Genomic DNA, 27,072 nt, shown 5'->3' on the forward strand with positions numbered 1-27,072 from the left:
CCCCCCTCCTCACCCCCAAGGCTGAGCAGAGGGGGAAAGGGGGACGAGGCACAGGGAGAAGGCAGCCGGGGGCTCCCCTTTTCTGCCTCCCTTTTATTGCTGCTGAGTGTAGTAACACTTGAACTGGCTCTCTTTATTTGCAGCCGGATACGCGCTTTCAAAGATACTGTACCACTGTGTAGGCCAAGCAGGGACTCTCTTTCTTCCCTCGGTTAGGGCTTTTGGGAAAATAATTATTCACCAGAACTGCCATCGTGAACAGAGCAAGCTAAATCAATGTAGCTTTGTATGGGCCATTGCCACTGCAAAGCAAATACTCCATCAAGACATGGATCAGTGAGAATTTTATCACCAGGAATCCTTATGCATATCTTTGTGTATTTTGAATATCCACCCCACCCTCCCCACGGATTTGTCTTGTGGCACTGGCAGCTATGGGGCTCGGCCACGAGATCCACGTCAGTAAAAACGGCTTAAACACACAGGTTTATTCTCCTTAAAAAAAAAATAAAAAAAATTATAATAAAGCATTGGTGCAGAGCAGATTTATTCACTGAACAGGTTGATTTATTTAACAGACTTGACATACATCAAAACCTACTATAGGCTTACATAATTGTTATCCATTTAGCAGGTCTGCTTCTTTTGTCAAGTATTTGTTTTTCCAAAAGTGATTCGCTAAAGACTGCTGCCTCCTGCACAAGCTCACATACCTCAACAAATGCAGCCTTGCATGGGGTATTAACTGCGAGTCACTTTAAATTGCATCCTACCTGCTCGGAGCCGCCGCCGCTATTTATTATCCTCCGTAACAGTCCTTTACTAAACCACACGCACCAAAAAAAAAAAAAAAAAAATTTAAAAAAAAATTAAAAAAAAAAAAATAAAAATATATATAATTCAAGCAGCAAAGCGAAGAGGCAGGAGCGTGTGTAGAGGCACGGGGAGCCCCGCTGGCAGCAGCGTGTGCCGTGGGCTCGCTGTACCGCAGTAGCACGCCGCTCCAGCGATGCCAGCAGGTACCTCCGGCGCCGCACAGCCGAGGACCAGGATGTTGATGGCTGCACAGAGGTTTTGGGGCCGGCGCGGGGGCAAGGAGGGGATGAACGAACCGAGAGGAGAGGACAAAAAAAAAAAAAAAAACCCCAAAAAAACCCAAAAAAAAAAAAAAAAAAAAAAAAAAAAAAAAGAAAAGAAAAAAAAAAAAGCTCCGGGAGGATTTCAGGACCACGGCGCCGTTTTGTTTTCGCAGCCGAAGAGGCTCGCTGAGGCCTCGGCTCGCACAGGCGCACCGCTCCCTCCGGCCTCACGCATCCGCCCACGGCCGCCGAGCCCCGGACACGCACCGAGCCCGGAGCATCGCCCCAGGGAACCCAAGGCTTCCCCGCCGCTCCCTCTCGCCTTGCTTGGGCTCAGCCACCACAGCCACCATCGCTCGCTCTCCTCGGAGCCCGGGGAGGGTTTTCCCCGCCCGGCTCCGGCATCCTGCCGGCACACACACACACACACACCCCGGGGATGGCAGCGCCCGGCCGCCCAACCGCACGGACCCGGCGCTCCGCCGCCCGCCAGACAGATGGTTAATTACATTCACAGCCGCATTTTGCGCTGGGATAGAGTTTCAGACAATGAGCCAGTTTTATTTGATTAGCCAGTTCTCTAGTTTAATGCGCGCGGTGACAGCTACTCCCAAGGCTGGGGCTTTTTTTTTTTTTTTTTTTTTCCTATAAATAAAAATAATAATAAAAAAAATCCCATCCCCCCCCTCTCTTCTTCCTTCATTATGTTTTTGTTCTGGCCGCGGCTGAAGTCAGCGCGGCCACCGGGGCCCGGCGGGGCGGCGCCCCCGCCCCACGCTGCACCTGCCCGGCCACTGGGGAGGGGGGACACGGCGCCGAGCTGCCGCCGCCCCCCGTCACCTCAGCGCACCCTGGCACACACACACACATACACACACATAAACACACACTCCGCAACTTCCCCGCAGGCCTCCGCGCAGGCCGGCGCTGCCATCAGCATCAGCATCAGCATCCCCTCCTCCTCCTCCTCCCCGCTGCCCCCGCGGTGCTGCCGGCTCGGCAGCGGTGTGTGCGCGGCTGCGGCTCCGCGGCGGCGGGACTCACCTCGGCGCGGGGCCCGCGATGGAGCGGGGCTCCCCCCGCCCGCCGGGCGCTGCCGGTGCCGCGGCTCAGCGCTGCTCCATGCGCCCGGGGCCCGGCGCACGCAGGTGGACGCCCCCGGCCCCCGCCTCCCGCCGCCGGCCCCCGCCCCTTCCCCCGCCGCCGCCGCCGCCGCCCCACGGCCGGGCCCCGGCCCCGCGCTCCCTGCGCAGGGACGGGCGGAGGGCGGGAGGGAGGATGGATGGGGGGCGGCGGCTCCCCCTCGCCTCGCCCCGCCGCCGCTGCCGCCTCCTCCTCCTCCTCCTCCTCGCCGCCGCCCCCTCCCCAGGCCTGCGCCCATTCAGGAGGTGCCGGGCAGCGCTGCCATTGTTCGCTGGGAGCGGGGCCGGCGTCTGCCCGCTGGCCGCGGCGTACGGCACGGCTCGGCACGGCACGGCACGGCCCGGCCCGCACACACAGCACGGCACGGTACAGCCCGGCACGGCCCGCACACACGGCACAGCACAGCCCGGCACGGCCCGCACATACACACGGCACGGCTCGGCACGGCACGGCCCAGCCCGCACACACACGGCACGGCACGGCCCGCACACACGGCACAGCACTGCCCGCACACGGCACGGCACGGCCCGGCCCGCACACACGGCACAGCACTGCCCGCACACGGCACGGCACGGCCCGGCCCGCACACACACGGCACGGCACAGCCCGGCACGGCCCGCACACACGGCCCGCACACGGCACGGCACGGCACGGCCCGGCCCGGACACACACAGCACGGCACGGCCCGGCACGGCCCGCACACACACGGCTCGGCTCAGCCCGGCTCGGCCCGGCACATCCCGGCGGGAGCGCGCACCGCGCCCGGCCCGGCCATAAAGGGCGCGCGGCCGCCGGGCCCGGGCAGGTGCCGAACGCGCCCCGGGGCTGGGCACCGACACGGGCAAAGGGAAGGGTCGCGGGGAAGGACGGACGGGGACAATGGGGCCGAGCGGGTGTCACCCCCCGAGCACGGCTCGGCCCCAGCCCGGCAGTGAAACTCGCTCCCAGCGCTGCCCATCTGGCTTAATTCTCCCCAGCGGGTATGGGAACCACCTTAGGGCTTTGCGGCAGCTTTTCTGATCGATTTGCATCATCGCGTTATTAATAACAGCGTCTAAAGCGGTGGTTTACCTTCAGATGCCCATTGCCGGGAGGAGGCCGCCTCATCTCAGGATGGCTGGGGACTTGCCGAGATGCCAGGCACGCAGAGGGAAGGCAGGGACGCACCAGACGCTGCTTTTTGCCGAGCAGGAGGGCAACAAACAGTCCAGGCAGGAGCCAACATCTCCGGAGTGTGTGAGCTGATAATATCCTCCCCTTGTCGCAGGACCCCCAGTCCCGTGTGTGACACACTCACATGTGCACCGTGGCCGGAGTTTCTGCACTGGGGACTGGAGGAAACTTTCATCTCCTGAATCAGCAGCGTGGTTTAGCAAATAGAAGGCAAAGCAGACACACCTGTTCAGCCTTTAGGTTTATTTAAGTTCACCGTGCTGTTTAAAAGAGGCTTCTAGTCCTAAGTTATCGCTTGAGTTTACTGCTTTTTCATCTTAAACAACACGTACAGTCTAAAAATCGATTAGCTAATTCTGTGGCTAAAACACTAAAGCATCGAGCACTTTAGTCCTTGTTCCCACAGCAGCAGAGACTCTCCTCCATGCAGTAAGAAAACAGGAACATAGGGCAACATATGGAATGCTCTCTGAATTCAGAGCACTTTACACATGAAGCTTCAGCACTGCAAAATAAGGAACTAAGCTCATTTTTTTCTTCATTAACAGCAGTACCCAGGGCCAGGACATGCCATACATCACACATGAATGAATTATTCATTCCCACTGTGTCAGGGCACACACTTGAAGGGGTGTAGGAACTGAGACCAGCAGTAAATGATTTCACCAAGGCCACAGAGTGAGGTGGTGTCTTAGTTCCTGGGAAGTAGCACTTCCCAGTCCTATGCCAAGTGATGGTTTTCCTCTCCAGCCTCACCAAACTGCTGTGGGAATCACACACTTTAGTGGCTAGACCTTTGCAGGTTCCTAATGCTGCATTTTGTTTCACTCCCCTGTCATTTTCTTGGCAGAAAGATTGGAGTCATATAAATAAGTAATTACTCAGGGTCAGGTGAGATGGTGACAGCACACCTGGCAGTGCTCACTAAAATAAACACGCAGGTGCATGGTGGTCATGAACTGCTTTCCAAATGAGCTGGGGGCGGGTTTTGCCCTCAGCAACCTCACACAGGGGCTGTGCCCTTCAAAAGTGCCACCAAAGGCACACACAAGCAGATTTGGCAGCTCTTCTGCTGAGGCACCTCCCAGGACAGGAATAACGTGGCCAGAAGCACCTGGTCAGACCCACCCAAGTGCTGCCCGTGCCTTTGGGGAAGGTGCCACACTGCAGCTGTGTGCTGGAGGTGATGGCAATCATCTGAGTATAATCACCGAGATAAGATTAGAGATAAACCTGGGGAGGGCCTTGGTGGAGATTAAAAGACACGTTCAATTAAGTGAGCCTTGCACCTGGATCCAGTTTAGAAAGACAAGCCAGGTATTTATTTAAGTGCTGTGTTTTAAAGGGAACACAAACATAAGGCTCAAAGATTATCCTTGGGGCTGTGAAACAATATAATACCTTTAGTTCCACTTATCCACGCTGCTCATTGAAGGTCCTTCAATTACAGAACCACCACAATAGGGATCGATAGGCAGCATAAAGTTCTGCACAGCATCTCAGGCAAGCTGAAAAATTATCACTCTGTGCACTGTGATTTTTTTTTTTTTTTTCATGTACTGCCACAGACAGATGTGGAAGGGGCACTGATGTGATGGAAGCACATCCACCCACCTTGGCAGGGTGTTCATTTTCCAGGCTGTCGAATAGAGGCTCACAGGTGTGAGAACAAGGTGCTAAGAAAGCTCCTTTTGGCAGGAGGGGATGGGCAGCCCCTGAGCCAGGGGTGGTTGTGATGCCAGCCCAGCCCTGCTGTTCTCCTGTCCCCTCCTTGCAGCTCCACTGCTGTAGCCAGCAGCATGATCATTCACTGCAGCCTGAACCACGGAGCAGATCAGACATTCACATCTGTCCCAGCCTTCCAGCTGTCTTCACACACAATCCATGTGCCCAGACATGGATAAATGCCAGGAGCCTCTGCCTGCTGGTCTCTCTAGGAAGCAGGAGTCAGTCTAAGAAAAAAGAACCTGGGTTATGACAAGAGGCCAATGCCATGGTGGTTTCCAGGTCTCCAAGTGCCCATTTTCTACCATTCCTTCTTTTTTTCATCATTCCTTTTTTTTTTTTTTTTTTCCAGATTCATGGGAGCCTCACTGCAGCACACCTAATACAAGTCAAATCCTTATTTTTCTGTGGCCCAATTAATTTCTGCCATACACAGCACCTCAGAGGCAGGCGTTCACCAGAGGATTCTGGTTTGCCCATGGCACAAGTAGAACACAAATGGGATTTTCAGAAGATCTCAAATCCTGCATTCCTGTGTGAACCTGGTAAAGCATGGTTCAAGCAGAAAGCTGCCCAGATGTTATGAACCTTATAAACTCAGCCTTACAAAAGCAGAGTGGCAGGAGATGTGACCCTCCTATCCCACTCTACCACAAACAGCTGGAGAGGATTTCTTCCCCGCTCTCTCAGACTTCCAGGACCAACTTCTGAACAAGAACAGTGTAACATTGGCAGAATCAGAAGCACTCCAGGAGGCAGGATGAGGTTTTGACTCCCCTTCTCTCCTTCCCAGGTTCTGGTGTGCAATTCAAAACCACCCATGTGCTGTGGGAAATGACGCTGAGCCTGCAAACTGTGAGTCCTTCTTACTGAGGCTGAAGCGATTCCTGAAGAAGAAACAAAGCTGGGAGCACGAACTACACACACTGAGTTTCTCCCTTCCTCTGTGGCACACCTGACAAGCCCCACAGCTTTGTCAGAAAACCATCCCAGCCCACCCAGAGCAGCAGTGCAGGCTGAGCCCCGGCTGCACACAGACTCCCCAGTGTCCCGGGCTGTTGGCATCCCCTCCCGCAGCGCTGGCTGCGAGCAGCTGCAGGAGCAGAGCTGATGTTTAGTGCACACCTTCTCTCTGCCCCCACGTTCCACACACACCCAGCAGATGCTCAAGGCTGTCACTGACCTTTGGAAGGACAAATTTCCAAGGGGCCTGACAGAGCTGTGGCAGGACAGGACACGGGGAAGGTCCCAGAGGAGTTTCCAGGTCTCTCCATTCTTTGACAGGCTCCCTGCTCCACCAAACACCCAAAAGACACCCAGCCCTGCCTCACAAGGCTAAAAACCTCCCCATTCAAATCAGGCAGCTCCAGCAGGGTCACAGCCTCTGAGACTCCCCTGGCCCCATTCAACTGTGCTGCCAATGGGCTCTGAGCCCCCAAATCTGTCCCTGCCTGTTCCTTCATTTCTCCTCCCACCTTCCTCCCAACATTTCAGTTTTATATTGTAAGTCTTCCTTAAACTGTGCATTTCTCTTACCGGTTTCCATGGGCCAACCCCTCATTACTGGTGTCTTCTGAGCAGGAGGAAAGGAAAGCTGCCATGTGTGCCTGGGCCAAGGCGAGCGCTCTGTGGACAGAAGGCTCTGTGTGCCCTCCTTCCCTTGGCAGGAATAACAACCTCGGCCACTTCAGGGGAGCTGACTGGATTAGCAGGGGAGAAAGAGGAAAAAAAGGGAAGGAGAAAAGCAACCAGTAACAACCAAAAAGTCTCAAGCGTGGCCTGGTGTATTTGCAGTGAGCCAGAGCACAGGTTGGAACAAAACCTGGAGAAGGCAAAGGGATCAGGACAGGACAGAGTCACAAACTGCTCTGGATTCACTGGCGATTTCTCACGGGCACAAAATCCATGACCTGGGCAAGGATGAACTGCAGAGGTGCAGGGCAGTTTCTGGTATCCCAGGGTTCAAAGCCAGTTGGTGCTTTGGCCAAGCTGGTGGCACCTGGGACTGCTGGGTGAAGATGGCACAGCCCAAAGGGCTGCCCAGGACTCTTTGGTAACAGCTGGAAACTCAAATTCTGTTTTGCAATTCCATCCTTCCCATTGCACTGTGGCTCTCCTGGGGAAGCTGCACCGACCAGCAGAGCCAAGCCCTGTTTATTGTGGCTGGAGCTGTTACTTGTAGTGTTCTATAATAAATGACTTCCTTTCTTTAACAAACATGAAACTCTTCGTGCCCAGAGGCACCTTGTGCTTTTCACTCTTGTTTCAAGTGCAGGGGATGCTGCAGTGGTGAGCAGAGGTCTCACAGAGCAAAGCTGGTGGAAGGGGTTGATGTTCATGCCCACAGAGCTCTTTGCCATCCCTAGAGCTTCTTGGCCAGATTTCAAAAATAAACCCAGCCTTACAGAAACCATAAAGGTAAATTGCTGTGTTCTCTGAAAGGAACAGTCAGGAAATGCCTGCTCGCCTTGAACCCAAACATCCTGGAACTGTTTTCCTGAAGCGCCCACACCTCAGTAAGTTCCCTGAGCTGGTCTGCAGCTCACCTGGGTATATTCCATGAGCAGATTTGCAATTCACCTCGGTGAATTCCCTGAGTTGGGCCCACCTCTGCTTCAGCCTGCACAATCACTGAGGTTCAGCTCTCTTTAAGGCCCATCTAATTATGCAATTGAACTGCAGCAAGAACAACAGCTTTGCTGAATATGCAACAGTCTCCTCATTGTATTGATGAGGGGGGGGGAAGTGAAGGAAAAGGCAATTTCCTTTAAAGTTCAGGCATTTCTCTGGGGTTTGTCTGATGTGAAAAAGACAGAGGCTTCTGTTGGGTGAATCTGGAGTCAAAGACATTTCCCTGGTGTGTCTTGGGTGCAGCCACAGCTACCTGAACACAACAGCACAAGCCCTGGCGTTTTCCCTGCTCATTTTTCTTAAGGACTGTAGTTCATTAACTCCAGTAACGCAGTTTCATTAATGTGCATTAACCAATGACTTTCCCATTACTGCTGCTGTCTCCAATCAAAGACTCATTTATGGAAAACAAGGGCAGAGAGAACAACATGCTTTGGCAGCTGTAAGATCATACGCCCAGAGCTTCATACCCTCTGTCTTATATTTTTACGTTAAAGTATCACGAGCTATTACCATATTTTTCATTATTATTTGTGGCACTAAATACTGCAGCTCCCAGTGCCAGATGGCGAATATTCAGAATAAAAATAATGCAAGGCCAATCTTAGAAAGACTCAATGTGAGTGTAACAGCATGTATTCATCCTCCTTTCCTAATGCACATGGTTAAAATATTAGCAGACTTAAAATCTGGTTTTCCAATTTAGAGGAGTCACATATTACAGAATGATATGCATGCATATATACATATATTTAAATATGTACATATAAATTTTTTAATTTCTTTCCATTTTATTTGCATGTTTCAAGGGTCTTAACATAATACATGGGCACATCTTCTTTTCACTCTTCAGGAGGTTATTTTAACCAGGAAAGAAAACGAAATAGTTTCAAAATGGAACATAAGCAAAACCCTTTTTCTAGAAATTGTTATTGGTACAAAATACTTTTTTTTTTTTTTTTTAATATATAAACAGCTTGAGTCCTAAACTTAACCAGATGGAAACGTGCCTACAAAGCGTTGGATTTAATTCAGGAGAGACTGACAGCCAACAGATGAGCCAATTTAGCCCATCCCATGCCAAAAATGGTCAATCATGTTATCTTATGTGTGACTCGACTCTGGCAGATGCCAACTCTATCCAAACAACTTCAAGTATCTTTTTGGAAGACTGGATTATTTTACACACACTTTTAAAAAAATCATAATAATGTTCGATTTTTCTGGAAACCTTCCACTTAGCTTCAGCATTTTCACAAGAGATTTTTGATTAATTTATTTTAAGGATAAATCCTTTTATTTTGTAGCCTAACAGAAGAAATGCTTTCCCAACCCAGCAAAGCCTGGTAAAAAAAAAAATTACTAAACTGCAGTTCAGTGACAGACCCCCATTTGTTTAAATATTCATACAAGGAAAGCTTTACACCTGTGCAAATCTTCCTTAAGCCAAATGTTTGCTCTCAACAAGACAAAGAAACATGACAGGAAGTACAAATTAAAGGTACTTCCTGCATCCCTCACTACTTTCCCCATAATTAAGAGTGAAGTTAAAACTAAAGGAGTTTTTTTTTTTGCATGCTGACTGATTACAAACCAAGGCTTTTTTTAAAAAACTTGTAATTCATAATCTGTCAGTGAATTTTTTTCAGAAAAAATGCTGCAAATTCAATCCTCTGTCTCTGCCTTCAACAGGACAGGATTTCCACCTCTGCATCCTCTGAAACCCACACACTCTGGGCAGCACAGTGCTGCTATACTGATTTTTTTTTTCTTGCCCCTAATTTGAATAATAAAAAGGGAAAAAAACCAAACCCAAACCCCACATATTCAGTGATTACTCCATCCCTGACAGCACAGGACCATTCAATCCCTCTCCAATGCATCCTGTAGCTAAGCCCTGTATCTGCTGTCAGCTTGGGCTCTGCTTAAACTCGGTCTGAATTTTAGCTTCCCTGGGAGGTCTCAGGTGATGAGAGTTCTCTGTTGGACTGAAAGCTGCAGAAACCACTGTAAACACTTAGCAGCTCATCATCTTTCAGTGGACACTTTGAAAGGGCACGCTTTCAAAGATGGACGTTTTCAAATGCATTGTTTCCAGGGAGAACAGTGCCAGCTTTCCTGCCACGCCGAGGGCACAGGTTCTGCTCATAGCCAGCACTTCGGGTTGTCTTCTTGGCAATCACACACAAGGTTGCAATTTCATTTTCCATTTGTCCAGGAGGTAATTGCAGTGCCTGTGTGAAGTGACCTTCCCGTGCGCGGCACACGGAGCCAGGCAATTATCCACGGGACTTGCAGCAGCCTCTCCATTTCCAACCTTTTTATTGAGTCCTTTGTGATGGCAGTCTCAAGATTCTGAGATCCACAGACACTCATCTAGGCTGGTCTGGGTATTTTTAGAGATCTCCCTTCTAGGACAAACAGATATTCTCAGTTGTGGGAGCATTTCCTTACCTTGTTCCTGCTCCTCAGCAATAAGATGGTGTCAAGGTGTGTGTAACCAATGGACTTGGCTGCAGGTGTTCACAGAGGACTTGTGGCAACTCTTATAGAAAAGGACACACACATTTGAAGGATTCACTTCTGCACTTCCCAAGCATAAAACACTCAGTTTTCAGTGGGTTGAAACACCAGGGTTTAGGTAAACAGACCCTGCTTGCATCAAACTTGCCCCTTATTTGTCCTAGCCAGTTTATAGATAATAAAAGCATGGAATCACAGAAGTGTTTAGGTGGGAGAAGACCTTCAAGATTGAGGATTTATAGATGATATTGTTCTCATACCTTGTCAGCCCCAAGGCTGGTGGGAAGGTGTGTGGAGTCCTTGGAATCACAGACTGCTGGAGAAGCCTTTGGAAAAAATGGGAGCGTTAGATTTTATCTTTTAGGTGGGTGTGAGTTTTTAAAATAACCATTATTTAATTTCTTCTGTTCATGGATATTTAGCCAGTGGGTAACCAAATACTTCAATCAGCCTCAGCCAGGCTGATCCCAGCCTGTCACTGGCCCAGATAACCTCTGGCTGAACAGTAACTCAGCACTCAGACAGTGCCAAGGCCTTCCCTTTGTACTCATTACCACACTCAAAGCCACTGCCCACCTCTGCTGCCAAAACTGGGTCTGAGATTCAAAACCTGTGTTGGCAACAGCTGGGTGTTTCAGGAAGTACAGCTTTTTCTACAGCCATGGTACAGCTTTTCTGCACCTGTTTTAAAGGGCAGCACTGGCTGGATTGAGTGGCTATGCTGCCATTACCTGCTAAACCAATGTTTGCTTCAGTTCCTGTGCCATCACTCCCACAGGTCTTACAGCAGTTCAGAAAGAACTTCAGGCCAAGTGTGTCTTAAAACGAGTAGATGATGCCTACAAAACATACCATAAACTTCACTGCACTGCAAGGAACCCTATATTCAGTCACAGGGCACAACTGACTCATCCAGGGAGTCTTCTTTGGAAAGACACAGCTCTTCTCCTTGGCTGCTCACACTCGTGCCTCGTGTGAGCTCCTCAGATGACACTGGTGCCCCTGTGAGTTTACAGCTCTCCTGCCACTGCCCATTTCAGTTTAAGTCAGGGCTGAGCTGCTCTGAACCATGAGGCCATTAGTGAGTGTTCACTGCCCACGCAGCCAGAGTGGGGCACCCCAAGGCACTCAGCAGCCTCCTCCAGCTCCTGCTCCTGCACAGTTCACAGGCCACTGTCGCACTTCATTACCTCCCGCTGTCAGGGAGGGACAATCTGTTGAGAAACTTCTTTTTAATCTGGCTCAGGTATTGGGATGTGGTCATTTGTATAGAAATCCACCTGGATGATAGCTGTTGGCTCCTGCTTTGGAACACAACCACCCCTTTCCCACGAAATATTGCTTGATCTTGCCGCAGTCAGTAGGAATAAAAACAAGTGTGTTTAACAGATGTCACAAACCATTCCCAGGCTGTCACAGCTTTCCAACATTTTCCAGTGGATTGTTATTAGCAGATCCCTGCAAGTCAGCAGCAAGCAATGCTGCCGTGACTCCGCTCATCCCGTTCCGACTGATGACGTGAGCTGTCAGACTGTAAACTCGGGGTTGTCAAGGAGCTGTAATTTGCAGATTTAGTAAAAGAGCTTAACATTCCTTTGAGTAAAGGACTTAAGAGATGTATTGCACGGGATTTATGGGCTGTGAAAGTCCGTGTGGTTTCCAGCTAGAGCGGGATCTCCATAGGACGGCCCGAGTGTCAGTAAAGCAGCTTTGGCCTAAATCAGGGGCTGCCATTAGATGTGAGCTTATATCCCACTGAAGGAATTTCCACAGAGACTCTGGTATCAAGTCTGAAAACAGCCATTTGGAGCATCTGCTTTTCTAGATACCTACTGAAATCACATGGGCATTTATTTGCTAGAACTTGACTGCTTCCCAGCAGGCTAAAAAACAGTTAGAAAGTTTAGGGCCTTCAATTAAATTAAACAAATCCCATAAAATAATCAACAAAACTCACTTTTTTTCAGCTTCCAGAGCTGATCATCCACTAAAAAGTATTTTTTTTTATGTTTCCCTTTTGTTTTCACAAGTGTTATTTGCATTTGACTTGCTGTCAATGATTCCTGGCCCATTTCCATCAGGAAATCATTTCAGTACTGCAGCCCAGCTTCTGTTCCCTTTTCACTGGACGTACTCAGTACATTTATACATCCATGGATGGTGTGGCATTTCCTATATGAATTAGGAGCTGAGAGTGTTACTCATCTGTGAATCACACACACATCTCCTCAGGGAAGACACCAAGTGTTGGAAACACACCAGCACGTGCTGGACACACGGCTGCTGTGCCAATAAATTCTTCCCAGCTTGATGCCATTGCATCATGAAAATATCCACCTAAATCTGGTAGAATTAAATAATTCATATACAAATCTAGGACAGAAGTCGCACAAAGTCTTAGGGATATTTAAGCAACTTTCAGACACTTTTGGTACAACGTATTTTGATTTGAGAATTCACTAACTGCTGGAAATTCCAACTACCAGTTTTGCTGGGAGCATAGTTCAGGCAACAGCAACTATTAAAAACCTACTTAATGGGCTAAATCTTGCTCATGCTGCTCTTCAGGAGCTAATGTTTTAGCCATGGTGTTCTACATTTGGTGACAGAAGGTTTCTGTGGTCAGCTGGAGATTTTTAACATCAAAAATTCCAGGGAATACAAAAGCAGAAGACTGAATGCAATTGCTACTCATATTACAGCAGCACAGCACCCAAACACACCTTCAGCAGCCAGGTTTGCTGCACCAAACAGAGTTCTGGCAAACACTGATTTTTCATTCAAATGGATCTTTCCATGCTGTGGGAATCGTGTGCTGTCTGCAAAGCTCCCTGAGCATTTTGGAAGCACAGCTACCTCACCCAGACATGCTGCTGAAAATGAGAGACCTGGAGAAGCCCAGTAACACCTGAGCCCCAGCTGTTTCAGGTGAAGCCCAAACTGGAACATGCAGAGGCTGTGACACAGCTCCCCAAGCAGCATTTCACTGAACAAACCTCCCTGCAAGACTCTGGCTACAGAGGTGCAAAGGCAGCACAGGAGCCTTCAGTGTCCCACTCCACTGAGGTCACCTTTGGAGGCAGCACCTCTGCACAGAACACGTGGGATAAAGCTAATGCTTCCTTCAGTTTGTAGAGAGGACACGTTTTAGGGAGAGTTATGGAATTACAGCCCCAATAAGGGCAGAGGGAGGAAGAGGAGGCACAAGGTAAGGTCATGTCTAAGGAGGAGAGAAAATCTTCCTTCCCCACTAACCCAAGCTCACCACTCTGCATTTCCCTTCCTCTGACATTTAACTACTGTAAAATAAAATATTGGTTTTTATAAAATAAGAAGTCACTGTACTGTGCAACATCAGGTCATTAATTTTTACCCCACAGACTTCAGAAACACTGTGTGTGTGTGTTACCAGCACAGTCCCTGTGTGGGCTTTGAAGTGAAGCAATTTCCACAAGGCAGAAGGAACAACTCCAGCCTAAAATACTTGTGCCTTGTGCTCTTCCCCCTCCCTTGGATCCTGCCAAGTATCCTACGTTCCTGCAATCACAAGTAGCAGCTTCGACACGCGATATCACTCATCACCTTTTACAGATTCTGCAAACACTGTTTTCCCCAGAGAACATTCCCTGGTTTTAATTGTAAATAAGCTGAATCTTTTATCTGTGTTCTTCAAAAGCCAGGAAGATTTTTCAATTCACTGAAGAAATAAAGATTTGTACAACTCTGTGAGCAAACACATAAATGTGTATTTCCATGTTTTAAAAGCTCACGGTCCATTCTCTAATTCCTCCATTGCTGTTCTGGAATGGTTCCCTCCCAGTTACAGACTGACCCCCACATTCCATCTTCTCTAACAAGTGTAATATGGAAACTTTTCATCTGTTCAACCTGCACTTTTCTAAATATTTGTTGGTGTGTGCACAAGGGCAGTAAAATCTTCACTTGACCCTTGCAGAGCCCTGCACAAGGCACTCAAACATAACCCAACCTGATGTGTTCTGCTCCAGACTCTTTATTCCTCTCTCCATTATGGAAGAACTTGTCTCCTTTTCCCTCTCCAGCACAAGGCTGAGAGCTTTACAAGTTTATGTTGGTGTGACTTAAAATGCTTTACTTGACAGTTTTATAAAGGGCATTAGAAACTGGAAATGAATGTGGGGGAGCTGAAATGTTACACGACTCTTTCAGCTTTAGGGATACTGCTTTAAATTCTGCCCAAAGACACCAGTAAAGCGTTTTGGCTCTTTTTCTTTTAACTAATAAATCCAATGTGCAATTTAGTACAACTGACACTCCTTGTCTGAAGGAGATCCCACACGCCAGCCTGCAGACCTGCCTCTGGAGAAGTCCTCTCTCAAGGTTTCTGCTGGTTTTCCAGGCTAGGTAAGGCTGCTCTCTGAGTTTAGTCCCAACATCTGCAGAAGCTGGTCAAAAGTCACCTGGGAGGAATTTAAAAGATAGTTTTCAAAAACAAACCATTTAAGGATTTTCTTATAAAGACATCAGATTTATCCACTGAAGTCAAGAAGTAGATGAATTCTATCTGTTCTATAGATTATTATATATCTATCTACAATTTGCCTCTTCTGCTCTTCCATCCATGACATGACCATTCCATTAATAACACTTATGGAGCACTTCTGAACTGTACCATTACAGGATTTAAAGGCAGAACAAATGAACACTTAAAGGACAACAGCTGAAAGTCCATCCAGTCAGACCTGAAACACCCCAGGCTGCTCTAGGATCTCCCATCCATCCCTCACCATGCCCTGTGCACAACCACACTCAGTGACAGAGGACAGTGACAGCAGGACAGTGGCTGTTGTGGCTCAGACCAACACAGTGCAGTGCAGTAATTATTATTAATAATAATAATTTCCCCTGCATTCTGCTTTGATAACGAGCTATAGCTGCAAGTCGAAATCCACTGATTGCAATGTCAAGAGCTCAAGCAGATTCTTAAAACTGCTCTGCTTGGACTGAGCACACGTTAAGAGTTTACATTTATAGAAACACGAGTGTTTTAAAGCAAGGAGCAGTCAGGTTCTCACAGCCACATTCATTCCCACAAGGGGATGCAGCCAACACGGGCCCCTCACCTGGTTCTGCAGCTCCACACACAAATGCAGGGCTGTGAAAGCTGAGTGGGAACAGGATCCACGTGTGATCCATGGACTTACCTGACGGATCACCTGGAATTCAGTCACCTTATGCCAACCCACACCCTGGGATTGGTTACCAGCTGCACTGGCACCACCAAGCACCACAAACAATTGCTGAATGAAGGCTCACATTCCATGGCAATGACTGTTTCCTCTGGGAATCTGCTGCAAAGCTGAAGGAGCCGTTGTGACAAGACAGCCATTTCTATTCACAAAGATAAATCCTTTATTTAGTAAGAATTATCTACACGCAGATGAAGGACAAGAGTCGGGGTAAGGAGTCTTCCAGGGGAAGGGTTACACAATCTCATCTCAACAGAGCTTTCTGTGTTGTTCTGGAACACATCACCTTCCTGTACATTTGCATTTCCATTCTGAAAAGAAACTTCAACAAAATCTCGGTGTTGAGAGATGTAGGTAACTATAACTCCATGGAACAGAGGAGCTGAGATAACCTGAGGCATCATCTGCAAGGAGTAAGCTTTGAGCATCCACTTGGAAAAAGCTCAACCTCCCTGCCAGTAACTCATTAAGTTTCCTAAATTGGAGGTTAAAATAACCCAAATTTTGTGTGTTGTGACTTGATATCCTGAGCCTAAAAAGTTTTTACATGGGAATTAGGATTGATTTTTGTAAATTCACAGTTAACAGATCACTACACACTGCGAGCAGCAGCCCCTTTTTAATGTCCACTTTCTACAAACACATTTCCTCGAGAAACAGAAAATGAAGAAAAAAATGAAATGTCTTTTTCTACTCTAAAATTGCAGGCAAAGATTTTATAATGGGAGTAGATAACTTGAATTTTGAAAAACAACCAGCTGTAAGTCCAGAATATGAAAAGCTGCTGCTTAGAAAAGGGATGTTTCAGTTTGCAGCAGAGCAGAATTACCAAGATCCACTGAGGCCAGGAGAGAGCTCCCAAATCAATGTGTTCCTGTGAGAATTGAAAGGCTTTCCTGAGAGGTGCCAGGCAGAATGTCCTAAGGGTCAATGAGTCTCTCCAAAGCCACTCTCCCATTCAGTGCTTTGAGCATCTGCTTCACTAGCGACACTCTGGACTCACAGGACAGGAATAAAACATCTAAATTTAAATGAAAAAAAAAAATGAAGAGAGCACAAGTTTGACTTTGCAGCAGACAGGAGACTCACTCAGTATTGCTGCTGCTTCTCCACAGCAATTCAAACCTACACAGCCACCACCGAGCCAGGAATGTTTATCCAGCAATTCCATGACATGGGAAAGTTCTCAGTCATCTCCAGAAACTCTCTGCAGCTCTTTAAAACACAGATTCTGCTGTATGAGTGGCCTCTTGTTTTAGGAACTGCCTTTGTCCAGAGTTCTTTCCTGTCATTCCATTTGAAGTTGGACAGAGCTGCAGCACATCCACTGGCACCACAAGGATGGCAGAGACAGGTAATGGCCTTAGAGCTGCACCAAACCCTACATATTTACACAATTATTGCTCATTCCTGGCATTTACCACCTGAAAACCATCCTCAGTCCAAACCTATAATGCCCAAGACACTCGGTCCTTGCAAAGTCCATCCCAGTGATAAAACCCATCAGCTTTCATCTGAAATTGTCCCTCACAAACACAATCAAACTCGGCATTAAAAGTGCCTTTTGACTCCAGACATTTCGCAGACAATTCTCAGTTCTGTGCACCCTGTCAGGACTTCTGGGATGTCCAAGCTCTGGAACATGGAAAACTTTCATTTAGAAAACCCCTTTCCCTCCATTATTTCAGACCAGAGTAACTTTTCATCTCTGGGCCAAAAGGAAAACAATCTTAGGACTGAACTATTACTATTTCTTGCCTTTGCCCATTACCTGCTACATGAACAGCAGATAGATTAATTCCAAAAATGAGCTCTTGCAGAGCAGGGTAAGAGCCACAGTTTGGGGTTTGTCATGATGCAGGAAAGGGAGATTCCTCATAAATAAGTTTCTCAATAAATTTTTGCAATTTCTGGCAGCTGGAAGAAACTGCACCATTCCAGCCCCTCACTGCTGTCAGCAGCTCAACCAGGAGACAATTAGGGAAAATAAGGGGATGGTTGTAAGCTGGAATTCTGCACTGCCACTGCATTAACTGGACTGCACTTTGCTTCTGCACTCCAAGGATGAAAATTAAAATGCTTTTAAGAACCATTTTTAAGTGGAGATTGATGGCAGTTTGTTTTTTCATCCATCATTTTAAGAGAGAGAAAATAAGTAACTAGCAAAGGTTTCACTCCTTGTAAGTTATGTTCCTATTTTTAGTTGTAGGGGAGGGTATAACAAAAAAAATAAACGCTATTTGCAATTAAATTTCCAGAAGCACCAAATTCAGCCCTTCCCTAGTGCCCACACTGAGAAATCTTGCATCTGATTTACAAACGTAATTACATCAGTGTAATTATACCGGTGTAATTCCCCAGAAATAACAAAGTTATTTTTCAGCATCCAAGAGAAAGATTTTTAATTCTTGAATTCAAGATGAAAAATTACACCAGGATAGCTCGTGCTAAAGAGGTGGTGAATCTCCCTGGAGAGACAAGGCCTAAAAATACAAGCCTGTTGTGGTGGGATGACCCTGGCTGGATGCTGGGTGCCCACCCAGCCTCTCCCTCCCAGCTGGGCAGAGGAGAGAACCTCCTGAAAAGCTCCTGGGATGAGGCAGGGACAGGGAGAGATCACTGAGCAATTACTGTCATGGGCAAAACAGGCTCCACTTGGGAAAATTACCTTCATTTACCGTGAATTAGAAGTGTGAGTTGGGTAATGAGAAAATGAAACAAAATCTTAAAAACACCTTCCTCTCATCCTTGCTTTCTTCCCAGGTTCAACTTCACTTCAGAATTCCCCTCTCCTTCCAGGCAGTGCACGGGGTGGGGAATGGAGGCTGTGGTCAGTTCATCAGTTGTCCCTGCTGCTCCTTCCTCCTCATTCTCTTCCCTTGCCCCAGGGTGTCTTTTCCATGTGGGCTCTTGCCACAGGGTGCAGTCCTTCAGGAAAAGGCTGCTCCAGCGAGGGTCCCACGGGGTCACAGCAAACCTGCTCCACCACAGGCTCCTCTCTCCAAGGGTCCTGCCAGGAGCCTGATGCAGTGTGAGCTTCCCCCAGGGTCAGAGCCTCCTCTGGGAACATTCCCCTGGCTCCATCCAGGGCTTTTTCCAGGGCTGCAGGAGGATCTCTGCTCCATCCAGGGCTGCAGGTGCACCTCTGCTCCATCCAGGCCTCCTTCCAGGGCTGCAGGAGGATCTCTGCTCCATCCAGGCCTCCTTCCAGGGCTGCAGGAGTTACCTGCTCCATCATGGACCCCCATGGGCTGCAGGGAATCTCAGCTCCAGTCCCTGGAGCTCCTCCTCTCCCTCCTCCTTCCCTGCCCTCGTGCCTGCAGGGCAGTTGCTCTCCCATGTTCCCACTCCTCTCTCTGGCTGCAGTTGCTCTTACTCTCACAAGGCTTTTCCTCCCTTCCCAAATCCGTGATCCCAGCAGTTCATTGGTGATGTGCTCAGCCTTGGCTCTGCTGGACTTCTGGCACCTTCTCCCAGCCGTGACCCCTGCAGCCCCCACCCAGAGCTGACACACCCACAGTGTCCTGCAGATCCCAAAGACTCAGGTTTCCTCCCACTGGAGAAGTTTAGGCTGTTGAAACGAGGAGATTATTACAGCAATGTGTTCAGCATTATCCAGGCCATTTTCTCATACATTAATGAGATAATAGAAATTTATGGAAGTCTTTATTGAATCTTAATTGCTCCCTAAGACCATGACTGAACTAGAAAGAGTAACTGCATTCTGCTTTGACTACTACAGCAGATGCTGATGATACAGAATCCTGAACTCAGATTTGTTCATCTTTCACTTAAAAATACTGTTAGTTTTCCTTTACAATAATTCCAATCCATTTCCTGATAGTGCAGTATGAAAGGTGCTTCTGAAAGGTGAGAGGGATGATTCCAATATTTAGTTTGCTACTAGAAGCCTAATATTTTGTTGAGGCTGTTCTTACTCTTTGCAAGGAAGATTTTTAACCAGACCACTACTGTAGAATTTAAAAGGCATCTTCCTCGCTGGCAAATGAGCTCAAATTAGCCCAATTACAATTAAAACATGACGCATTTATCAACCATCAATGATGAGAAATAATGTAAATCAAGGACAAGTCTGTTTACAATTTAATAATCCACATCAGGCGACTACCAGGAGAATTTACCAATGCCTAAAAATTGCCATAAATTACACCCTTGCTTGAGAAGTTTAAAGTTTTTGAAAAAGCTCAGCTGCTCTGGATGCCACTGAATATTAGAGAATCCTAAAGATGTAAAAATAGAACTCCTTTGGTTGAAATTATGTCCCTCTGTGAAACTGTAAAATCCAAAAATTGCGAAACCCAGAAGTTTTTGAATGCTGACTTAAAAACAAGAGCTGCATTTCACTGTATTCTTGTGCATTTTTTAACCTGCTATACAAGATCCAGGATCCTATTCAGCATGAACAGTTCCCACAGCCTTTCACACTGTTGATAATTTCTTCTTCCAGCTTCTTCCTTTCCTCCTCTTTGGATGTCTGGTTATTTCTCTCCTCCCAGGGTGGGTGGTTGTGAGTGTGGAGCACTTTGCTGCTCTGTGTGTGCCACATCTCATAGTAGAGATTGCTGGGATTTGCCAGGAGCTCTGCGTGGGTACCACGTTCTGCCACTTTACCCTGCAAAACAAGGGCAGGAAGTCAGGAATGCACATCCCCACATCTTCAGGAACAGGCCAGCCCATGGACCACAGATCCACAGTTTGGATTAGAGCAGTTATGAATGAGGAGGAGCTTCAAACAGCAAGGGAATGACTGCATAATGCACTCACTTGTGTGGGCACTGCCAGCTGAAAACAGGGAGCTGTGCTCTTCTCTGACTGCAGGTGCCTTTTGTCCATCTGGACAAAATCTAAAGCCCAAGAGCATGGAAAGCTTTACTATCTAAACTTGAATGATCTAAAGCAAATGTGGACCTCTATATGAGAAGCTGGTGTTCAACCACTCCTGCAAAGGTCACATGAAGGTACCAAAATAAACGTGTATTTGTTTTTGCTCAGTAACAGACACACGTGAAGAGGCTAAAAGAGAAGAGCAGACAGAGAGGGGTTTGTATTAGACAAGCAAAGCACATCTAAGATCAAATCCTGAAAACAATTAGTGTAAACTCTGCTTTTATCACTACAATCACCACCACCTAAAGTTCAGTTCTCTGGGCTGTTCTCAGAGCAGAGATGATTTATTGACTCTCAGCACAGAAAGGAAGAGTTGGAGAGGAGAATTCCATGAGAATTCCAGCCCTCCAGAGAAGTATCACCACTCTTCAAAAAACCAAACTCATTTTTTACTTCGAGAGACATTCACTGACTTCAAATTCAACTAATATATTAACTCATTCTCCAGCAATTTTTCCTTCTGGGAAAGGAGGGCATTACACAGACAACCACATGGATTTGATACCACTTCTAAATTTTGGTCTACAATTAAATCTACCCCCTTGTGACATCTGCTGATGGGCAAACTGGGAAAAAATTTGGGCCTTGGCACTTCTGTTAGTAGTTGTGTCAGTGGAATGTGAACAAACACACACTTGATCAACAGAACTGCAGAATTTACTTAAATCCTTTAAGTGACTAATTTGGAGTAGAGATCAGGTTTTTAATAATGGCCTTTTTTTTAAACTCTTGACCAATCCTCAAAAATGGAACCTCTTTGCTCATCTCCACAGCATCAGGATCTGCAGCGTTACTCCAACGTTTACTCACTCAGGAATGATTCTGATTTCACCTCAGCAAAGGGGCTGGAATTGTGATTCCACGATTACCATTGCTAAGCAAAAGCAGCCACAATCTCCCGTTGTCTCATCCCTGCTCCTGAGCCTTGTTTATCTGGCTGCTAAGACATCAATCCTGCTGGGAATGCAGCAGCACACCTCCCTCATCCACAATTCCATCTTTCAGCAAAGGGAGCACCCTGGCTCCTTCACAGTTCGAGGCTGTGCTTTTATTTTTAATTTAACAGTTACACTACAACACAAAACACGCTCTAAGAAGCTGTGAAAACTTACATGAAAAACAAAAAGCTGCCAATTGCCTTGTGACACGTTACAAAATGTTTGTGAGATGCTTTAACGTGCACTTGTAGGAAGGATACACCTTAGGAGAGAGTTTTTCAGCAAAAGCAGAAAAAAGAAAGCAGTTCAAGAGCAAATAAAAACTCCGTGGAGCACTGCAAGTGATTTATTCCACTACATCATCCTGAGATTCATATAAAGCTGAGTTTTGTGTAGCAAATGTCACTGTTTCTTAAAGTATGATTCTAATTGTCCAAGAAATCACTGAACGTAGTGTAAGAATAATTTATTTGCTTTTAGATGTGTATTTTAAGTCACTAAAGACACCTATGAGCACAGGCTTGTTAATAGCAATTGATAAAAATGAATGCAGAGATAAATTTAACATCTATTATCAGCAGATTAGAGCACTGTACTTTCAGCCTTATCAGTTAAAAGAATAATTATGAAGTTATCATTTGGACATTTGTTTATTTTAAATCTCTTCCAGACACAAATAATAGAGAAAAAATGGACTTTGGATGAGCATGAGATAAAAGCTGAATGCTGATATTAGGGAATCAAATGTTGAAACATGTTGGTTTTTTCTTAGAAAAGAAGCCTACAGAAAAGGAACAATCACACTTTTCTACAGGTACAACAGAGAATGGTGCTCAGATTTTTAACATAATTAGGTTGAACAATCCTGCAATAGTTCTATCTGCATGGAAACGGAACATGCTGTCCTCTCTCTTTTCACTGAGAGGAAAAAATGGGTCTATGTGCAAAACAGACACTGAGCAATGAGAGTGAAATGTAAATTGGGGGAACACATCAGGAAACTGGACAGAAGCATGCAAAAAATGAGATTAAAAACATGCAACAGTAAGGTGTAAAAATAACAACATACAAGACAGTCACACACGCCAAGCTTGGACTGGAATTTTCAAAAACAGTTCAATTCCAAACAAAAAACTTTCCAGCAGCTTGGTGGGAGTGTCACAATTCACACAGGACACACAGAGTCCCTTAAGCAAACTGTGGCATGATGTGAAAGTCACCCAGATGAACCCTCACCTGATCCAGCACGATGATCTCATCTGCATCCACCACCGTGGACAACCTGTGGGCAATGAAAATCGACGTCCGGTGCTTCACCATGTCCCTCATGGCCTTGAGAATGTTCTGCAAGATTGGAAGAGACACAAACTCTTACATGCTCCTCAGTGAGATGAGGAGAAATAAAATGCTGCTGGAAATATGCAAATCACTGTAAGTAAGTTTTGAGAATCATCTCTGGTACTGCTAAAGCTTCCCAATAACAAAGGAGAATGTACAGGAGAAACAGAAGAGTCCCAAACATGAAATATCTGTGGTTTTGCTAAAGCCTCAAACTAAAAAAAAAAAAAAAAAAAAAAAAAAAAAAAAAAAAAAAAAAAGCTGGTATTCACAGAAAAACACAGCTATCCCCAGGGACAAAGGAAGAGATGTGTCATTTCATTTCAGGAAAAACTTCCCCACAGAGCCATGCTGCACAAGCAGCAAACAGCAGTAAAAGCATCTGAAAATAAGAACTCCTCGTGGTCGTAATATTAATGCTTTCCCATGATTGTTAAAGGTAAAAACCCTCTCAGTGTTATGCCAATGTGGAACAGAGGCAGAGCAATTCTGGGAATTATCTATCTATGCCGAGTTTCCTTTGTGAGCTCCATGCCACCATCCCTGTGCAAGGAGCACTGACCAGGAATTTGTGCCCTCACTACTGTAAGTGAAGTGTCCACTTCATTTCCCTGGAATATTTTGTAAAACAACATTTCCATTTCCAGGCATACTCCTGTGGAAAAGCCTCATTTTTATTTGCTGTCTTCCAAGTGCATCTCTACCCTGAAACTTTCTGCTTTGCTTATGCTTCATCTCTTGCATAGATACAGCAAAACGAGAGGAAAAATCTGAGAACTGAGTGTGATATGGACATTTCTGGTGTGCTACATTTCAGTGCTGTGCTCTGTGAATGTACAGTTCATCCTCTGGATTCTCTGCATCTGGAAAATGAAAGTAATTTAGTGATTACAGGTCAATAAATTCACTCAATAATCTGCATAAGTGAACAGAGCCGTAGCTTAGCTCATTTTTGATGACATTAGTTTGGGAAATTACTGCTGGTGCTGAGAGTTTTGTGCTTGAGCAAAGATGTTGCTCTGAAGGCTGATGCAGCTCTTCTCACAGTCACAGCCCTTCCTGAGGAATGAACACAAAGGAACAGCAGCACTGCAGGTCACACCTACCTCACCTGCAGCTACTGCACAACAAACAAGAGGGGTCTGTCCTGTATTATGTCCCAACTATTTAGAAGGCTTTTTTGATGGATGCTAGATGGCATCTAAACACCTTCTGAAGTGGACAAGCTTCACACTTCATGGCCACCTGCACCAGCTTCAAAGAAGAATGTGTCAAGGTGAATGGGGCTTCCAGAGTGGACACAGAAAATATGCCACAGACAGCTGATAACCCTCACTATCTCCAGGAGATGGACTGAGCATCTCTGCTCTGCTCTTTAGGACAACAACTTAGACACAGCATCTCTGAATAATACTGAGAAAACACCTGCAAAAGAACAGAATTCTGAGAGGAAAAGAATGTAGAAAAGCATCAGAATCAAATATCATTGCATCACTTATATTTTACAATTTTTTATCCCAATTTACCTCTTCTGTAATTGAATCTAAAGATGATGTGGCTTCATCATAGAGAAAAATAAGTGGCTCCTTTAACATTGCTCTAGCAATTGCAACTCTTTGCTTTTCTCCTCCTGAATGAGGGGGAAAGAGGAAAAAAAAAAAGAGAAAAAATTAGGATACAATTGTGATAATCTAAATTCAACAGCAGACATGATTTTTGAGGGTTGGTTGTTGGTCTTTTTCCTTTTTTTAATAGACATCATAGTCACTGCTGACAATGTCTGACATGTTACATAAGATAGCATACAAGTTCCTGCTCCCTGGTAAATTTAGTGATTCAGGATTACTCATCCTTTTGGAAAAGGACAGAACTATTTTGTATCTGCTCCAAGGCAAGTCTGACACAGGTGAGTAACAATGCTGTACAGTTACTCACTCTGTACACCTGGGAGTAGGAGCCCATTCACCTGGCCTAAGCTATGCTCCAGTAACTCTGCACACAAATGCAGTTTTCTTTCACCACTGCTCTGTCCACATCTGCAGTATTGGATTTTGGGCATCTTCCTCACTCATTGTGTCTTTCAGGTCTCTCCTTGATATTCATCCAACTTCCCACCCCATAATGGCAAATTTCACTTGAAAACAGTCAATATTGTACTGAAAACCACCTTCAGCCTGCAATCTACAGCCTGGTGGTTTCTGATATAACCCAGTTTCAGACTAGTTTCTTTCCTAAACAATTCTTACAGCCAACAGCTACTCAAGAATAACTCAGGGCAACTTTTACAGCCAGGAAAACAGGTGCATTTGAGAACTTAAAATCTGCTAAACATTTGGTACGCGACTCAAACACGTCACATTTCTGCACTTGTCTTCCTTTGTTTTATTGCAGACATCAAAACATTCCATTTAATACTATTATGTTCTTGTTAATATTCCATTTCTATCAGGAGAGAACATGCTTTCCTAAACCATTTAAAAGGCTGGTGGTAATGCTGCAGTTCACATTTTAAACTGTCTTTGGCAGAGCTCAGGAGCAATTAGAACGGTATGATTTAGTCTGTTTTAGTGTGCTCTCCTTCCCTCCCCTGTGCAGCATCTTCAAAACTCACAGCTTGACAATATCCAGCTTTGAAGGACATATTTCAGTAACCAGATCCTTCATATTTGCAGCAGATCCACTTGTCTCATGTTGTTCCCCATTCACACTCAGGGCAGCAGCACAGTAACTGCTCCATTCACAAAGTCAGGGACGTGGAGCTGCTGCAGCTCTGCCTATTACACATCTATTAGACAACACTGATGTGGGTTCTACTTGGAACAACCCAAACAACTTGTTTTTCATTCTTTACAGTTGATGAATCAATCCTTGAGAACAGTAAGAACTGCACAAAATGCTGCATCACCATTTAAATTGGCAAATCTGTCATTGCAGCAAAAATTTTGTTTCTCCACTGTGCACATAAACCTCTGGATTTTAAAGAGAACCACTTCAATTCACACAGCGTTTACTCACCCTATTCCTGCCACAAAACAACAGAACAAATCAGGACTTTGTGTTCTCCTTAGACATGAAGAAGCCTCACCCAACATAAAAAACCCCCACAAACTGATTCTGAAATGAATCCAATACATATCTTTGTAAGAATTCAGGGAGCCAATTTACTATTGAGAGGACTAAAGATTCCAATTAGCAGTAGCTTTTTACAGAACCACTGAAGGAACTCAGAGCCTTCCATTTGATATCTCCAATCCTTTCAACAATGACACCATTTCTGAGAGCATTGGCCTGAGACTCGTCTACCCTGGCTGCACAAATTCCTGAAGCTTGCTATTTGTCAATACTCACCTAATTGTTGAAAATAAGAAACTGAAGCTGTTCTTTCAGTGGCAGATCCCTACTCAGAGCTCAAAAGAATTCCATTTTTTTCTCCTGAATATTTTACATACTCTTCCTTCTTTAAATACAAACAAAGCAGGAAAAGAACACAATTCCCTTACCTTTCCCAACACCACCTTTGTGGAAGCACTGGCAGGTTGGTGCTTATGACCACCCCAGTGGCAGCACAGACTGAAGGATGGAGCAAAGGCAGAACCATTTTCAGAAAGGTTCTGTTACAGGAGTCTTGAGGTCAGAAGGAAACTCCAGCACACCCACACACAATGCTCCAGACTCAGAAAGGGACACAGAATCGTGCAGGTTGGAAAAGCCCCACAAGACCATGGAGCCCAACTGCTCCCCCAGACACCACTGCCCCATGTCCCCAGGTGCCACATCCACATGGCTGTTAAATCTTTCCAGGCATGAGGAGTCCACCACTGCCCTGAGCAGCCTGATCAAACTTCTGGGTGAAGGATTTTTACCTAAAATCCAATCTAAACCTCGACATAAGGTTAAGGCTTTGAGCAATCTGGTCTGGTGAAAGATGCCCCTGCTCAAAGCAAGATGGTTGGTTTAGATGATTTTTAGAAGCTTCCCTCCCAACTGAAACTATTCTATTCTTCTATAAACACCAAGACACTTCAAACCTTGTCAGTCAAATCCTCTTGCTAGCAATTACTAGTGTGGGGAGACAGGCAAGACAAATCTTTCATTGTTAGCACGATTCTCTTCAGTTCTGCCAGTACCTATTTAGCGCCTTCTATTCCCTCACCCAGATCTGTGCTTCACATATTTTATTTTCCTTTTAGGTCTCTGCATAATCCTCTCCTGCAGCATGCACACTTTCTCCTGCATGCACGTTCTGGGTACAGGCTGTACCCTCTGATGCCCTGCTTCAAAGGCACCAGGACTCCTGACTGCAGCAGCTGCAGAGAAAGAAATTCCCCCTCAAAACTGTCTCTGCAACAGGCAGCATCTCTGTCTGCCCCCACTGCATCCCTCGGC

At 46.2% G+C, this 27,072-nt stretch overlaps 1 protein-coding gene and 1 long non-coding RNA gene across 5 annotated transcripts in view; both read right to left on the reverse strand.

The window, feature by feature from the left end:
* Positions 1 to 4,947: 4,947 nt before the first annotated feature.
* LOC136370482 (uncharacterized) lies at positions 4,948 to 14,858 on the reverse strand. Its single transcript, XR_010745186.1, has 5 exons — positions 14,607 to 14,858; positions 11,006 to 11,113; positions 10,535 to 10,600; positions 6,657 to 6,820; positions 4,948 to 6,007 (listed from the first exon to the last, which is right to left on the reverse strand). It is a non-coding gene; the product is annotated as an uncharacterized lncRNA (long non-coding RNA).
* A 783-nt stretch (positions 14,859 to 15,641) lies between these two features.
* Positions 15,642 to 27,072, reverse strand: part of ABCB7 (ATP binding cassette subfamily B member 7) — a 38,955-nt gene continuing 27,524 nt past the window's right edge. Inside the window, exons 14-17 of one of the 4 annotated variants that reach the window (XR_010745183.1) lie at positions 24,213 to 24,316; positions 22,585 to 22,692; positions 18,729 to 20,135; positions 15,642 to 18,618 (exon numbers count right to left, since the gene is read on the reverse strand). Coding sequence is in view for 1 of the 4 variants with exons in the window: in XM_066333917.1 (XP_066190014.1) it covers positions 19,917 to 20,135; positions 22,585 to 22,692; positions 24,213 to 24,316 (431 nt within the window). In the remaining 3 variants the exon portion in view is untranslated. Of the gene's footprint in view, positions 20,136 to 22,584; positions 22,693 to 24,212; positions 24,317 to 27,072 lie in introns of all 4 variants that reach the window. The other 3 variants (XR_010745185.1, XR_010745184.1, XM_066333917.1) reach the window with 3 other exon arrangements.

Source organism: Sylvia atricapilla, chromosome 21 (assembly GCF_009819655.1).
Source record: "Sylvia atricapilla isolate bSylAtr1 chromosome 21, bSylAtr1.pri, whole genome shotgun sequence".
In the NCBI taxonomy this organism is placed as follows: Eukaryota; Metazoa; Chordata; class Aves; order Passeriformes; family Sylviidae; genus Sylvia; species Sylvia atricapilla.